The 18,048-nt window shown below is 38.0% G+C and overlaps 1 protein-coding gene across 4 annotated transcripts; it reads left to right on the top strand.

Annotated features, from left to right (window-relative positions):
- Positions 1–1,546: 1,546 nt before the first annotated feature.
- Positions 1,547–17,269, top strand: INTS2 (integrator complex subunit 2). Of its 4 annotated transcripts, none has more exons than XM_053454589.1 (24): positions 1,547–1,725; positions 2,330–2,633; positions 3,283–3,421; positions 4,686–4,788; positions 5,521–5,634; positions 5,859–5,989; positions 6,431–6,604; positions 6,907–7,121; positions 7,787–7,912; positions 8,381–8,452; positions 8,571–8,685; positions 8,933–9,001; positions 9,966–10,100; positions 10,833–11,115; positions 11,646–11,750; positions 12,413–12,577; positions 13,200–13,401; positions 13,663–13,788; positions 13,895–14,096; positions 14,417–14,611; positions 14,955–15,062; positions 15,376–15,481; positions 15,801–15,977; positions 16,304–17,269. In XM_053454589.1, the coding sequence occupies exons 2-24, from the start codon at positions 2,341–2,343 to the stop codon at positions 16,474–16,476; spliced, it is 3,528 nt and encodes a 1,175-aa protein (XP_053310564.1). In that variant the 5' UTR covers positions 1,547–1,725; positions 2,330–2,340; the 3' UTR covers positions 16,477–17,269. The 4 variants fall into 4 exon arrangements, with proteins under 4 accessions (XP_053310564.1, XP_053310563.1, XP_053310565.1 ...); XM_053454588.1 differs by having other exon boundaries at positions 1,547–1,734; XM_053454590.1 differs by having other exon boundaries at positions 1,547–1,844; positions 11,649–11,750.
- Positions 17,270–18,048: the final 779 nt, after the last annotated feature.

The raw sequence follows: 18,048 nt of genomic DNA, 5'->3' as shown, positions 1-18,048 counted from the left end.
TGCATGCTACGTGACCAAAAATATGGAGGGTATGGCAGCACATTTCCAGCCTTCGGATGCACCTACGCCATCAGGCAGCCATTTGACTTAAAGAGCCAGGGCTGCCTTGTGATCGCCAGTCCAGCCCTGCCTAATACACTGTGCATAGGATTAACCCCTTTACAACAAAGCCCGTATATATACGGGGTCACGAGGCAATGAGCAATCGCTTCCTAAGCATAATGGGTGTTGCTGACATGCCTCGATATTGAGGCATGTCAGTAACACAACCCCCTACCCCGATCGCTTTTTTATTACTCCGAAGAGCAACCACAAGTGCCATCAGTGAATGGCATTACTGCCACTCACAAGATGGCGGCAACAACTGTCAAATGTCAGAGTTCACAGAGGGTCTATCCAGACCCTCCTGAGAACTCTCGAGCTCCCCATGTAAAATAAAAAATAATAATAAAAAAATATTAAAAAATTTGGTAACATGTAAAAATAATCCCCCACTGCCACAAACAAAAGTCCAAATATATAAATATATATATATATACCCAAAAAGTATTTTATGAGCAAGTCCTACAATTAGCGCTATATCTTCACAAAACTTGTCGCATGGAAAGAGTTAAAATATTGGCATTTTAAATGCCCATGCAGGGGTGCCTGGTTTAAAAAAAATTATGATTTGATGGAATTGGCCGGCTTCAAAGATGTCCCAAATATCGGACATGGGCACAGACTGACCAGATGTCCAAATATCAAAAAATGCACACAACAAACCCATGCATGGGGGGTATCACTGTACTCAGGAGATGTTGCTGAACACATATTGGGGTGTTGTGTGACCTGCAATACAATGTGTGTGAAAAGAAAATTACTACCATAAAGTTTGACAAAGGCTGATGGTAGAATTCATGCATGGAAAGGGTTAAAATACCAGCATTTGAAATATCCTGGGGTGTCTAGTTTTCAAAGATATATGGTTTGATGGGGTAAATTGCATTGGCTGGCTTCAAAGATGTTCCAAATACCACATGAGGCAGAATGACCAGATTTCGGGGAAAAATGGTTTTGAAAAGCAAAATGCTACTTGTAATTATTGCCCAATAACTTGCAGGTTTTTTTCATTAGTTTTTGCAGATGAGTAAAAGATTTTTCAAATAAAAGTGAGAAAAAAGTCTCTTTTCAAGAAAAAGTCACCATATTTTATAATTTTTATATTCATTTAGGTGATATGCTATAAATAATGGTATCTAGAGAAAGCCCTGCTTGTCCTGGAAAAAAACCAATAAGTCTTTAAGGGGTTAAGATCACTTGGTACCCATATTATTGCTCTCATCCTTACATCCATACACTTAATACTTAAAGGACAGAACAACTACAGTGACTATGAATGTAGTTTTTTTCTTCTGGTATCGACCAGTACATTTATTGGCGATCGTTGCACGTACTTTAGGCAATTGTAAAGTACCTTTCGTATATCCACTCCAGTGCGACTGGTTCTGTCTTTGAGGAGCGAAAGAGTTAATCCCGTGATCGCATACACAATGTCACTACGGAGGCCTGTAAGGGATAGAAAGCTTTCAGCGCTTCTATTTTGGTGCTTTCGGTAGCCGGTACGCGCACTGTAGAAAGAACAAAACTATATTTCCTTTTGGTTTTTCACGCGCGACGAAACCGAATCCTATTGGACTTCATCCGGACTTTCGCTTGCAAAGTGCCGCCGAGGGACAGCTCGAGGTGGGGAAGGTGCATATCTTACTCCAGGCCGGGGATCCACTGCGTTGTAGGCCGCAACGCGTTGCGTGTGTTCCACGATTTTCTCAACGACTTTTGCTTTATAGGAAGAAAAGGAGCTGGTGTGTTTATATAAATGCGTGTCTATATTACCCAATGAAACCTCACAGGGCTTTGTAATAATGCATATCAATGGGGTGAAATATTCCTATATATGCGTGTATGTATGTAACATGGAGTGTCTATATTGTGATCAGACCAGTCTGAAAAAAACGTTATTTCCCTGGGCTTTGTGGTAAAATGGGCACAGTGGCAGTACATAGGAATTTTCTGATGTTTCCCGGCACTTAGTAATTGTATAGAAAATGTTTTACATGGTCGCCGGCGATTGTCTTAAAAAAAAAAAAAAAAAAAAAAAAAGTAAATAAGTGGCAAGAATGTATGTTTTTAGAAATACATAACTCTTCTATGCTATAAGTACAGGTATTTCAGTAGATTGTTGAGGGTAACAAGGTGCCAGTTGGATAATCCCAGCTTATACGTTTTACTCTCCCGTTCTCTCCTTAACCGTTATCAGTAAAAGTGTTGTGTGTTTATTTTTCCATAGGTGTCCATAATATGGGTGACAGTCCTGATCTGCAGTATGTCAGCCCGTATGCATTTGAGGCGATGCAGAAGGTGGACGTGGTGCGCTTGGCTGCCCTCAGCGATCCAGAACTGAGACTTCTCCTGCCTTGCTTAGTCCGTATGGCGTTGTGCGCTCCGGCGGATCAGAGCCACAGCTGGGCTCAGGACAAGAAGCTGCTTCTGCGGCTGCTTTCGGGAGTAGAAGCTGTCAATTCTATAGTGGCTCTGCTGTCTGTGGATTTCCATGCATTGGAACAAGATGCCAACAAAGAACAGCAGCTCAGGTAAGACTCGAGTCTCTTCACTTGGTGCCATCTAGCCTATGTACATTGAAGCACGGTTTCTTTTGTATTGGACCACTACCTGAAAAGAGGTTCAAAACTATTCTATCACTGCACTGTTCTTAATTTATGGCTGTCATTATAAATATTCTTAAAAGGTGTTGGAAACGTAAACGATCAGTTCCATAACCATTCTTTAATTCACTAGCCACAGTGGGCAAACTGCTTTTTTTAAAGGGCAGTGTCCAAATCCTCCTTAAAGATATATATAGACTGAAAATAAAGCTCATGCCAGAGAAAATCAGTATACATTTATTGTAATTAAAATGTATAATAGTGTAAACATCACAGATGCAAACATTTATGTACTGAAATGTTTACTTTCATGGCTTTTGAATTACATTGTTGCTTGTTTGTACAGTGTTAATAACTATTTTACACTTCTGTCCATGCAGCTCCTCATGTCCTTCAGAGCTGGTTGACGTTATTCCTTCAGCAGTGTAACGCTTTAGCATTCTGGGCATCAGCCCTAGCGTACCTACGTTAGCTGTCATCTAAAACTAATGAGAAGTCTCAGAGACACATCTCCACTTTCCATGTAATATGCTTAGAGTAAATGTTATCTCAAGGTGATTTTCCAAACTCTCCGTAGGCACAAGCTTGGAGGAGGCAGCGGTGAAAGTATATTGGTATCACAGCTTCAACATGGCCTGACTCTGGAATTTGAACACAGCGATTCCCCCCGTCGACTGCGTCTTGTTCTAAGTGAACTGTTAGCCATAATTAATAAGGTACCGAATTTGTATGACTTTTTTTTTTTTTTTTTGTCCATTTTTAATCTACGGTAATTTAACTTTTCATTTAGTTATATGTTGAGATACATCGAAATCGATTATTTTGTATTCTCTAATAATGTTAAATAACCCACTGTCACCCACTATGACCTGGTTTTGCATTTGCTTTTGTTGTGTGTTTAAAACTGTTGGTAAAAATCATAGGTTAATAGAAATGGGAATTTTTACAGGATTTAAGAATTATTTATGAAATACCTAGTTTGTTGCATATTATCAAGTGACATTGGAAGCAACAGGTCACGGTTTTGCCATATCGGGGAGGCACTCTAACTGTTTTAAGTTAGACCCCCGTTGACCACGGAGAAGCTAACTAGCGTTAGTTTCACGTTTCTGTATAAAGCCGAACACAGTCATTTCTTTTCTTCCGTCTTTGTAGAGGCTCTAAACTATGTTTGGCAATAAACAATGAAGAAAACATTATTTAAATTAAAAGTTAGATTCGTAGAATTGTTAACTTGAAAGTAATAACCCCGAGAAGCGACAGAAACTGGTCTCCGACTATACAGGAGCCGGCTGAGTGCAATTGGATCCTTAATTAAAGAGGTATTTTTGCCTACCAAACCCTTAAGAGACTATACTTCTAACATACATAATATTAAGTATAAGCAAAGTCTACTTAATAGTTTTTTTGCTAAGGTTTTAAAAAAATGCAACTCCACTGTTTTCAGCTTAAAAATACAGTTTGGGCTAGAAAGTGCCTGTCCAAGAAAACAATATAATAGCAAAATCAATACAGGATACATAGCAAAGAAACAGTTAACAGTGGTTAACACAATGCCATCTGTCAAATTGCTTCAGAAGGAGCGGGTGTGGCAATACCTGGCAGTACCTGGCCATATAATAGGATGGATCTGGCAAATGTCATAGATTGGGAAAGAATGATATCAAGGAATTCCCTGGTAGGTCAGTGACTGGGTTGGGGGGGACATCTCCAACTGGAGAGCTCTGTGGATACGCAAAAACACCCCGGACCCGGATCTCACACCTGCTTTTTCTGCTGACATCCCCCTACATTTGCAGGAGTGCATGAAATGTATCACAACCCCCAAAACACATTTTGGATTGAGAAAGACATTGAGGCATATGGTAGATAATCTTTATCTCATCCCAGACTCAAAAGAGCAATTAAGTACTTGGTAGAATATAATCTCGTAGAAACCTTTTTGGATATTAACGTGTTCCTCTTTTATCATTGCTTAAGGTTGCAGATTCCGGCGGAGAGTTTTTTATGAAATCCTCTGAGCTTTTTGAAAGCCCTGTTCACATGGAAGAGGCTGCAGATGTGCTGTGCATTTTACAAGCAGGTATTAATAAAGCTTGTTATATCTATTCAAAATCCTAGACTGCGCATTGGATGCTTTAAATGCTGACATTTTGCTGCTCTAAACTGTAGGGACACTCCAGCCATCATATGTACATATATGCATATCATAACTCTGTAGCCCCTTTACATTTTTGTGTACATGCACCCTCCCAGTTAAATGCCCTGGAAATATGCACAAGATTTACTTACCTATAGTAAGATCGAGGCCTGGCCAGGGGAATGCTGCATGCCAGGGCCTGTTCAGACCCCCTGTGTGCATGTGTGGAAACGCTTACTGTTTATTGGAATGAAGGCACTATCCTGCCACTGATTGACTGTTTCAGACAGCCAATCAGTGACGAGAAATGTTAGATCATGCTGCAGCATGGCTTTCATTCACTCACAGAGTGAGCATTCTTCTATAGTGGAATTGCCTGGAACAATAAACTGTCAATTTTAATTAATGCTTGAGTGTGTGTGTGTGTGTGTGTGTGTGTGTATATGTATATATATATATATATATATATATATATATATATATATATATATATATATATATAGTGTGTGTGTGTGTATATATATAAATATGTATATGAATTCTTGCACTCTGCTTCACAAGAAGAATGATGCAAAATGCAATTTATTATGTCAACTTTGATCTCTTTTTGTGAGAACTTTTATCAAGACCACGGTGGAGTTTCTTGTAAATAAATCACTCCTACGTCTGTTGCAGAGTTACACACTCTTCTGCCAATCACTGAAATGGCTGAAGCTCTTCTTCATGTCCGCAATGGGGCCTGGTTCCTTTGTTTGCTTGTAGCAAACGTCCCTGACAGTTTTAATGAAGGTAAGAAGTTCTGAGGATAATTGTTTAATTTTGTTCTGTTTATGCAATATTTAATTTTATGTTGTGTAGTGCCATAACATTTTGCATGGATCCGCCCATTTTTTTTATAGCTTCATATACTGTATTGTATGTACTGTACCAACTTTATCAATTTTTTTTATGCATTTTAAGTGAGACGATAAAGAAATATTAATTTTTTTACTTAATGTTAATGCTTCTATTAGTTTGCAGAAGCTTGATAAAGAATGGAGAACGTCAGGATGAGGAGAGTATTGGAGGGAGACGCAGAACTGAAGCCTTGCGTCAGTTGTGCAAGATGAACCCATCTCAGGCTTTGAAAGTGCGAGGCATGGTGGTAAGAATCTGGTCTCGCTGTGTGAGAAAAATATTATTATTGTGCCGGATATGCTTTTGACACATGAGAGGCATGGAGAGCTGATTCATAAACCATAAAAGCTATAAAATATATTTTTGTTCACCTACAGTAGTCTCATTATAGATTTTGTGCTTGATTTCTTTTATTCCGAAAAATAAACAAATGTCGTTATTACCACATTTTGGTGTCTTTATATTTCATGGTTAAGTATGATATAAAGGGTATCCTGCACATTGCATAGATATGCAGGTTATCTTTTTTAATAAAATGCTATGTCAATCAGAGATTTTCAGTTATTTGTTTGTTTTTTTTGGAGAAATGCATGTTTCTATTTGTGTATGTCTATTTCTATTTATTAAGTATAATTTAAAAGAATGAACCTGACATACTTTTCACAGCTTCTTCTAAATAACATTTCAGGTAGAAGAGTGTCACCTCCCTGGACTGGGAGTGGCTTTAACTTTGGACCATACCAAAAATGAGGCAGGGGAAGATGGTGTGAGCAACATGGTGTGTTTTGTGAGTGGATTGCTCCTCGGGACGAATGCCAAAGTACGCACTTGGTTTGGAACCTTTATCCGTAATGGACAACTGGTAAGAGATGATTTCTCTGCTTAGTTTACCAGATTGCTTTTTTTTATTTTTTATTTTTTTTTTTTTTTACTTTTTTTTTTTACTTTTTATTTGTATGATTCAAATGTTCCTATTTTCTTCAACTAGTACAAGTTTAGGTGGAGCTTCCCTCTGCAGAACATCTTTTCAGCTAGCTAGTTTAATTTATTTAGCTTTGAAAATTAAATTATTAAAAGACATGATTTCTCAAGGAACCCTCACAAGTCAACAGATGCTGTACAGATATATATATGTGTATTATACATGATTCTTTTTTTCTTTAGAGAAGGAGGGAAAACAACAGTTCTGTGCTATGGCAAATGAGAAGACAGCTCCTCCTGGAGTTAATGAGCATCCTTCCTTCGGCTAGCAACACGCCTGCAACAGAAGAAGCTGAGTCTGGCGGATCTGTGTGCTCTGGACTGAAGGAGGAACATGTTATAAAAGCTAGCGCACTCCTGCGTCTCTACTGCGCATTAATGGGAATCGCTGGCCTCAAGTACTTCTTTTCATTTTATTTATGTTTTGCATAGCAATACTTGCAATATTTTGATAAATGTCTGAATATTTCCTAGCAGCAAGACTCGGCAGTCTGTGTGATCATAGAAGTCTCTTGCTCAGTGCCCCTGCTATTAACCGCTAATAGTACATAAATTATATATATATATATTCACTACAGCAAGAGCAGTGATACAATTATTTAGTGCATAGTCCCAGTCACCTGTATGTATAATACATTCCATCCATGGAAACAGAGGAGATAAAGAGTATAAAATGTATACTTTCTTTTCTTATCTAGATCATATAAGTCTGTCTTCAGGATGTATTGTGTTACATCTTATGTCTACTTAACTTCTTGTTTTGTCGTCTTTTGGGCAATTCTCTTGTACATTATGTAAGCTATTATTGTGTGCTTGGGTATACTGTTTTTTTTCCACATGTGCACCATTTCTGTTGGCATGTTTGGTGAGATGATGACAGAGGTGGTGACCCAAACAGGACATGAGGACATGATTTCTTAAGTCACTTTAGGTGTTAGGGACAACCAGCAAGAATACTTTGCACCCCACAGCATCAACCCAACTACACCATTAATGTCACAAGTAGAAAGAAGAGTAAGTTGGGCATGTTAAAAATCTGACCCTTTTCCTTTAATAATCGCAGGCCAACTGATGAAGAGGCAGAGCAGGTGCTTTTGCTGATGACAAGCCGTCCGCCAGCCACTCCTGCAGGCGTGCGTTTTGTGTCTCTCTCTTTCTGCATGCTGCTGGCTTTTTCCACGCTCGTCAGGTTAGTTGAAGGATAGGTTGTGCTACCATATAACTGGCTAAATGAGCTTCTTGGCCTATTGATACATTCGGCCGCCGTTAGAAGAGGTCAGAGAGAAAGCTGTAAAATAAAATCAGTTACTTTAACTCCAGTAAATACACAACAAGTCATTCGGCTAGGAGAGCATACTTAACCATCAGATGTTTGGTGGCACTGTTCTTTTGAGCCTTTAAACCAAAATGTAAAGTACCCTGTAAACATTAAGCACAAATTAGCAAACTTGCCCCAAATAGTTTTCCTTTCAGTTGAGAATCCTTTCCGGAGAGCCGTTGCTCTGCGGGAAAACGTTTTAACGTTAAACAAAATTGCAAGTCATTTTTTCTAAACATTTATACTTTCATGTGCGTTTTTATGAGTTAATAGTAAAAAAATTATCTTAGTTTTGAACAAACAGAATGGCTTTTATTTTTGAGTCTTGAACTTTTGCAGTACACCAGAACAAGAGCAGCTGATGTTGATTTGGTTAAACTGGATGATAAAAGAAGAAGCTTATTTCGAAAGGTGAGCCTATGTTTTATTCATTATAACATGTTATAAATAGTTATTGACGTCAAGGTTTCCGTCAAGAGGAGAGGGATTTTTTTCTTGTAAAACTAATTTATTATTTGTCCTTTTGCAGTACTGCTGGTGTGTCCGCATCATTCGGGGAGATGCTGTTATTGGTTGCTATGTACTTCCATAGCAACCAGCTTAGCGCCATCATTGATCTGGTCTGTTCCACTTTGGGAATGAAGGTGATTAAAACTCTGTCCTCTAACATTTACATTTATTTGTCACCTAATTCTTACGCTCCGCAATCAAAACGGGGGCAACTGTGGTAAAGATTAATTTCTAAGTTTCAAGATTATGCAAGATCTGTATTTTGAAGAAAGTTACTTATTAGGGCCAAAAATAAATTATTTCTGAGTGCTCCATTTTTTTTTTCTTGATTTATACCGGCTTACATATTAAGCCAATCCATTCTGACTTTTGTTTTCCTAGATTGTCATTAAACCAAGCTCACTCGGCAGAATGAAGACTATTTTCACCCAGGAGATATTTACAGAGCAGGTGAGGGGACACTTCTTACATAATATGTGGGGAAATGATTTATATAAAATAATTGGAATTTTATCATTCCTCTAATTTAATTAGACACAATGCAATTATTTTCTGGCAAATAAGAGCCCTTAATTATCCACCATATTGTTTCTACTGGTACCCTTGTCACTTTTCTTTTGTAGAAATAAGAGCCGTGGCCAGCTATTTTCATTATATCTTGTTAAGTATCTTAGTATTGTTAAGATTCAGGGCTTGAATCGTATCACTTAAATGTTAAGTTATTTTGATGTATTACAATTTATATGTATCATGTTAAATATTTAAGGATTTTATTACAACCTATGTCTCCTTTCCCTTCATTCTATCAATGTATAATTACCTTTCACTCATTTGAATAATGTCCTCTTGTGATCACGCTGGGGTCCATTCCCTAAAGGTAGAGCTGGACCAACCCTATGTTCATGTTTTGCTGTGGTTATTGCTTTGTTTAGTTTTGTGGTTATCCCAAACAAGGTATTTCCATTGAATGTTAAGCCATTTGCAAAAATTGGTCAGTGTTAAGTAGTATAACTATATCACTTAAATAAATCCTTGATGATTTCCATGCAGCTCTGAATGATTATTCAGTTTATCCCATGTCCTTTAGGCAGAGCAGTAAAAGTGAAAGCTTGGGGAAAGCATTTGGCACCGAAGCATCAAACAGGCAGCTTGTTCAATGAAATCTTTGCACGGCAGCTCAGTAGCACCATCTAATGGTTGCATTCTGGCATTTCATAGGATTATTTGGTTTCAAGTAAAGCATGCTGTGTGTTATATTTTGGTTATGTGTGATGATGTGGATTACCCTAATACCGCTCTTACTGAGTCTTTTGCCATTTAATGCTATGCAGTCAAAGTAAACTTGACATCTCTACTGTCTCTGTATATGCACTATACATTATATGAATATTATGATAGTTTTTTTTCTTTTCAGGTTGTGACTGCCCATGCAGTTCGTGTCCCTGTCACAAGCAACCTTAGTGCTAACATTACTGGTTTTCTGCCCATTCACTGTATTTACCAGCTGCTGAGAAGTCGCGCATTTACAAAGCACAAAGTGTCCATAAAGGTATGGTGGTTTATACATATTGGGGTTTATTCAATAAAGTGGACAGGGGGAGTTTGGAGCAGGACCGTGCTTTCACGTCCTTGGCATCACCGTAAATTATGAAGGAGCTTCCCCGGTGGACTTCTGCTGCAGAAAGAGCTTGTCTGGTGGTGTATAAAGCATGTTTAACCCCTTAAGGACCAAGACCTTTTTACACTACGGGACCAGAGCAATTTTCATGTTTTCCCTATGTCTCTGTTAAAGTGTACGTTGGCCATTCTTCTAATTTATGTAAATCAGTGGCAATTTGGGTTATTCATGAACCTGTCAAAATGTTGTTTTTTTTTCCACTTTAATTAATGCCAAACCCAGATTTACCCATCAAGCTGCTAAACAGAGAAGGGTGATTCGGCATGCCACAGAATACGTTTCTGCTGCTCCAGTGGAGTCTAGTGGCAGCATGCGTTACACCACTGGATCTGATGAAAGAGAGAATGAGAGAGAATATGAAATCACACAAAAATATTATACACACCGGTTATAAAGCAAAACACAGGTTTATGTGGAGCTCCTAGTAACGGAGAGCTCTGACACATACTCATACACGCAATTTTGACACTTTTTGACTTTAATGCATTTTTAATTTTGGTCCTTTTTGTCTTTTTTACTTTATCCCAGGACAGCAGCAAGTACAGTTTGTTTCATGTGCTCGCCTTGTTTATTTAACTATTTTGTAAATCCTGTCTGTTCTAGGACTGGATCTACACCCAACTTTGTGAGACAACCACCCCCTTGCACCAGCAGCTGTTACCTCTTATTGATGTTTACATCAACTCTATCATCACCCCTGCTTCAAAGGCCAGTCCAGAAGCCACCAACAAGCCAATTACAGAGCAAGAAATACTGAAGGTGTTTCAGGGAATCGTGGGGGAGAACTCCCGGCTTGGTCAGCGCCACACAATAACTGCTCAACTACTAATGCTCTATTATGTTCTATCCTATGAAGAAGCTCTTTTGGCAAATTCAAAGACACTAGGTTGGTAATGTCTGCAAAAATAAACAAATGAAATATAATAAGGTCACAAAATGGAAACCTCTGATATAAACCATATTCTTCCAACGTGTTCAGTAACTTACTGTCCAACATTGTACAGTTCACTGCTCTTCATTCTATTCACGAATATTGCTTCTTGTTAAGTTATTTCTCCCTTGCTGACAAGTTTCTGATTGCCGTTGATTGATTGGTTGGCTGTGTTTGTGAAAGTGGGGTGAGGAGAAGGAGAAACCTTTAGGACTTTATATGACAAGCTAAACTTTTATTACATTCCACGAGGTAAACATTTCAATGAAATATTCTCACAACATTTTAACTGATTACAAAACAAAAAGGCACAAGCAGTAGATGTTTCTTAATAGATACATTTAGTTGTGACAAGCTGTTAAAGACACAATTTCATTAATTTGCAGATCTTGAAATAAAAATGCTTCTTATACGCTAACATAGTAATGCTTCTATGGAATATGTGTGGTTAGCTAGCAACGTTTTTCTTATGCTTACATTTCCAGCAGCCATACAGAGGAAACCAAAGTCTTACTCTTCAGCTCTTATGGACCAGATTCCAATAAAATATCTTATCAGACAGGCACATGGTCTACAACAGGAACTGGGAGGTAGGTGTGAGAGTTATTTAATATTAAAGATATTTTTAATTGTTGTATTAATTGGTTGAGTGTTTTATACCCTAAAATTATTTTTAGTAAAATGACAAGTAAACAAACTGTCATGTTTACTATGCAGTGAATTGCACCATACCACTCAGACCTGTTTGAGCACAAAGATTAAGCTACAGATTTCTGGTGATTTGAATGGTATGGATTGAGTTAGCTGAGCTATCCAGTTAGAATTAGTAGTAAAACTGTATTCCATCTATGGAACATACAATACATTCTATGCTGTCTCCTTTGCAGACAAAGCATAATGTTATGGAAGTATATTTCCTCATGATTCTGGATGTAATACTGTGATCATGCATGTAAGTGATGCATACATCTAGTCATAATCACCCGATTTGGTTTCTAATGCAAACCCGAAGCATAATGTCTTTGGTGTTCCACTACTGGAGTATTATGGAAATCGCTGCCAATCCTATGGGCTTTTTAGAAGAAGCTGCCGTGTGAGACAGTTTGTCAACATTGCATATTTAAGAGGCACCTGCACTATTGGCAGGGTCTGAAAAAGGGAGAGACGTGCACAAGCCTAGAATATTGGCCAACATAGCCTTTGGGTACACGTGCTTGTTTACATATGTAATGTGTGTTAATGTTTTTCTTAGGCTTACATTCTTCCTTGTTGCGTCTGCTTGCCACTAATTACCCCCATCTGTGCATCGTGGATGACTGGATCTGTGAGGAAGAGATTACTGGGACAGATGCTCTGTTAAGAAGAATGTTGCTGACCAGCTCTGCTAAAAACCATTCCCCTAATCAGCTACAAGAAGGTATAATGGGCTTTTCATTATTGCGTTATTGTTATTGATGTCTGCAGATAAAACTGGGCTTTTGAAAAAGACAGCTGACCCAGGGTCATTCCAAAGATTGTTAGAATACAGCAAGAAGACTGAACCCCATAGTGCAGGGTGCAAGCAGAGCACACTACATCCCAGAGTTATTCTTTGTCATTGATGGACCACAAAAAGTAGCTAAATAGCAGGCTACCTCCATAATAACACCAGGCTTTGCATCTAGAGTATAGTAATTTCAGATTGCAAGTGAGATTTATGGAGCACTATGGAGATTTGCCACAATGGAAGAAACCCTATCATACAATAATACAAGTGGGCAAAGGGTCAGACTTCCCATTAGATAGTAGCTTAAATTGCTCTTTTAACAAACTATACAATTTGAGTTATTAGTAGAATCGTCTTGGGAGCCCAAAGCAGTCTTGTGTTCTGGTTGGTCTGTGTATTATTAGAGATCATGGCGAGGCACAGCATATTCGATCTCTGGACCCTAGGCACTGCAACTGTTAAATAGTTTGATCATAGGTTTAATTAAACTGAGGTATTTTCCAGCTTATTAACATAACCGACATCTTGTTTTTTTTGTCCTTCCTTTTTTAAGCCTTTTCACTGCTCCAAAGCAACCACACCCAAGTAATGCAAATTTTGGAGCATTTGACATTACTTAGTGCCAGTGACCTCATCCCTTATGCCGAAGTGCTGACCACTAGCATGAACCAGCTCCTGAATGCTGGAGTTCCACGGAGGATCCTTCAGACGATCAACAAGCTCTGGATGACCTTGAATACTGTTATGCCAAGAAGGTAATGTGATCAGTTCATAAAGTGTCTGACCATAGTGAGAAACCAATGCAATGCTGATTGCTGTACTTTCAGCTTGTTTTCATTTTAAGTCAGAGCCAAGGGTTTTTTTTTTCATTTTATTTTACATATAGCATAAATAGTTGAGAACATACCAACTTTGTTTGCCTCAAAAGCACCCAGCTATTGAGAGGGACAAAGAAAACAGAGTTGGAAAATTTACATTTTTAACTATATATTTATTACATTTTATTTACCTGCTAGGTTGTGGGTGATGACGGTGAATGCATTGCAACCTGAATTAAAGCTAGCTCGAAAGCACAAGTACACACAAAATGATCTAATGATTGACCCTCTGATTGTACTTAGATGTGATCCCAGAGTCCAGAGGTTGGTGTTTTTTATTTTTCATTTGTTACGACTGCGATGTTCTCCTCCAATATTCTAGTATATAATGTTAAGCGCTAACATGGTGGTTCCTTACTTGTCTTCTCAGGTGCCCGCCACTAATGGATATTACTTTGCACATGTTGAATGGGTATCTTCTGGCATCCAAGGCTTACTTGAACTCTTACTTGAAAGAAACAGCGGATCAGGATATTAAACCATCATCTAACAATGCTGCTGGTCTTGCTGGACAGGCTGAAACTATGGAAGTTACAAGAGAGGAGCTGAAAAATGCATTGCTTGCTGCACAGGTAACTTTATGTGCACCTCTAGAAGGTTTTTATTTGCACAGGTTGCTTTCTTCGATGTATACCTAATCCTGGAATATTATTAAGTGGAATCAAATTATTAAACCATATGGTGTATTTGAATGCTCATTCAGTTTTAGGTTATAGTGTTACCTTTTATTTTAGTGATGTATATATCTGGGCAGTTCTGTGCTATGGTGCTTGGTGTACGTACTGATTTGTCTATGCTGATAGGGTTTATTATGTTGATTGATATAAACGAAAACATTTTGTTATTTGGTAAGCGATTGTGCGCTAATTGATTTTCTTGCCTTTAATGTTAGGATAGCGCTGCTGTGCAAATCCTGTTGGAGATATGTCTTCCAACAGAAGAGGAAAAAAACCAAGACTCTTCCCAGCCCCTGGAAGGAGATGAGAACCTGCTGTGTAACCTCAGAGAGGTGCAGTGCCTTATCTGCTGTTTGCTGCATCAGATGTTCATTGCTGACCCCAATATTGCCAAGCTGGTGCATTTTCAGGTATGCCTCACATCATTGCTGTTTATAAGGACAACTGGTGTTCTCTAATTGATCCTCCACCTCTAGGTAAAATCACCACATGCTACTATATTCAGTACTGTGGCAGTAGTATATACTTTCAATTATATTGATATAAACCTATAATAATATAAAGATATATAAACAATAATAATACAAGAAAAAGTCAACTAAACATTGAAGTCAATGCATTCAAGTTACTGCTGATTAATACATTGGAAATAACAGAAATGCCATGTAAATGTATGAAAAACATTGACCTCCATAAATTACTCTTTAACCAATCTCTTGCTCTCTTTCTCTCATGCTTTCTTTATTGAAACAGGGATATCCATGTCAGCTGCTGCCTTTAACTGTCGCTGGAATACCCTCAATGCACATTTGTCTGGATTTTATCCCAGAACTCATAGCTCAGCCTGAACTAGAGAAGCAGGTGATTTCCATAAGAACAGTACAATTCAAACGTGACATCCTTTATTGTGTTAACAGTTCATTTTGGTTGTGATACAGTTGTTTCTTCAAGAAATATAGCGCTACAATATAAACAGATTAGAGTCTAGATCAGAGGGTGGAGGGGGTAGACCTAAGCAAGTAAACTGATGTTACCTCTTTTCTTATTTATTTAATACTATTATGAATGTTATTTGCAAATTAAATTTTATTTTTTTATTTGCTTGTCCATAGTTCTGTAGGATGCAGTGATTAGCTTTGTCTTCGCTAAAAAAAAAATGTTTTTGTCATTACAGATCTTTGCTATACAGCTTCTTTCATACTTGTGTATCCAGTATGCATTGCCAAAGTCTCTCAGTATGGCTCGCCTGGCTATCAATGTAATGGGAACTCTGCTCACAGGTAACAGATACTTTGTTTCATCATAATTCACCACTTTTTATAAGGGTTGTCTTAATTCTCTGTTACTTTATATGAAAATAAATTGCACGAGAATTTAGATTTTCTATTGCTGCATTTATTTATTTCTGGTATAATAATCTCCAGTAGGTTTTGGCTCTGGTTTATTCTCCTGCCAGGTCTGCATATACAATCAACCCATAATTTTAACATTTGAGCTTCACTTGACAAAGGTCGAACAGTTTCCCACAGTATGCTGATTAGTAGGTACAATTGGTATATATAATTATTATTATGTTTTCTTCTTCTTCTCAACCCACAGTCCTAACTCAAGCCAAACGGTATGCGTTTTTTATGCCAACGTTGCCATGTTTGGTGTTCTTCTGCCAAGCTTTTCCTCCACTATACGAGGATGTCATGTCACTTCTCATACAAATTGGACAGGTGTGCGCGTCAAGTGTTGCTACTGAGACAAGAGATATCGATCCGATTATTACGCGTAAGTAGAAGAGTTTTCAAAATCAGTGTCAACTTTTCATCTATACATTGTGCTAGCCAGACTGTTACACATTATGAGGGTCCAAGGACAGCTTGGTCAGCCCTGTGTAATGTGTAGTTAAATCATTACAATTATTTTCAGTCACCTTACTCTTTGAACTGTGCGTAATACAAGGCCAAATTGGCCCTTCTTTTAGCACATCTTCCTAGGAATGGTCCAACAAAATGCATACTGAATTCATGGAGTTGACAGAACACATCTCCTGCGTTGTATATTAAAACCTGATTATTCCATGTTATTTAATCCTTTTTTGCACTTTAAAATAGGTCTTCAGCAGCTGAAAGAGAAGCCAAAGAAGTGTACTGGTGTGCACAGCCTTTCATTGTTACCAGCCAGCGGCGTGAAGGTCACTGAGAGCTTAGACCCCGAAGTACAACTGTGCCAACGTGTGGAACGTACCATAGTTGAAATAATTAACATGAGTGTAACAGGACTATAAATAGGTCGGATTGACATATTTCATTCTGTATCCTGAAGATGCGACATTATCTGGACTAAAAACCACAGCATGGACATGGAGTGTGAATTTCAAAGATAAGAAGAGTTGCCACCAAACTTTTCTCCCCCATTAAATTTATTTCACTTGTCACAAGTCTGTTGATTGGTAAATGCAGTGGCATTGCTGTTGCTCGATCCAGCTGTAGGTGGCGATAGAAACCAATTTTCGTGTGCTTTACTATATACCTCTCTTTGATGCAACGTTATGACGACGTGCCGTAATTTAAAAAGTATAACAAGGAAAAGTTAACTTAATTATACATTTTACATATTACTAAGTACAAGGAATTCTGCTTGCACTGATTCAAAATTGCATGCTCATTGGAATTTAACATGATTATTTTAATAACATAAAAGCCTTCCCCCTCGATTGTTTAACAACGTTGTTGCGCTACATTTGTGTTAATGTACAGTTTTGGAGTTGATACATACCTCCATTTGTTTTATATGTTCTAAAACGACACTCCTTTAGAAAGGTTTAATGTGCCGGTAAGATTGGTGGTCTAAAATATAATGCTGATAACGGGGCAGTAATGGGGAGAAAGCCTCACTTATAAATGTGAAATGGCCCGAACTGGCCATTTTAACTTCCGTGCAACAATTCTTGAGAGCTTAGAAATGCAACATTTATAACATGTTTGAAGATTGTCCAGTTTGATGTCATACTGTAAATTTATGTAAATACCTAATGATTTGTAATCAATACTTTTGCAGTAAAATTTGTATATTTTTTACAGTTGTGTTTGTGTATTTTCCCACTCTAAAACATGTGGTTTATATGGTTTCTAAAATATAGTTGTTTTTTTAATGCAGATTTTATTTATTACGTCTATTTGTCTTTTATCAGTTAATCATTCTCTTTTACGGCACTAAAGTCTACTTAGTTTATTAAACTCATTAATTTGAGGGGATCAGCTGGGGTATGCTCTCAAAATTTTTTCAGGCATTTTTGCAGGTGTTGGGGGGGGATTCTGCAAAATTAACCCCAAATGCATTTGCCCTTTTCCCCATCCCCAAGCTAAATGCCCTGCAGGGGATGCAATCATGTCGGTCAGATAAAGCCCTAGCTCTGTTGAACGCTGCATGTAGGAGTCTGTTTAGAAACCAGCGTGAATGCGTAAAGTCTTCCTATTGATTTCAATGGAAACTCTTTCCTGCCACCGGTTGGCTGCATAAGGTTTCAATCATTGACAGCTCATACTCCCATCATTTTATTGGAAGTACTTTACTGACACTGATTGACAGCTTAAGCAGCCAATCAGTGCCAAGACATTTCGGCTCATGGAAGAAGTAACATTTTGCTGCATGGCTGGGTCAGGTACATATGGTTGGGGTGTCGGGACATTAAACTATCCTCTTAACAGGTTAAATAGTTCAGGGAACCGTTGATGATAATGAAGTTTCAAAATTCTAATTCACTTATGTCCTTCCCATCATTTAATAACTTTCAGATATAGCCAACAGGTTTCCTTATAAAAGTGTCACAACTATTTAACGTTACGGGTACCACAAC

The sequence above is a fragment of the Spea bombifrons genome, chromosome 2, assembly GCF_027358695.1.
Source record: "Spea bombifrons isolate aSpeBom1 chromosome 2, aSpeBom1.2.pri, whole genome shotgun sequence".
In the NCBI taxonomy this organism is placed as follows: domain Eukaryota; kingdom Metazoa; phylum Chordata; class Amphibia; order Anura; family Pelobatidae; genus Spea; species Spea bombifrons.
Note: the sequence above shows the minus strand (reverse complement) of the source record. Positions and strands in the feature narration are given on the sequence as shown.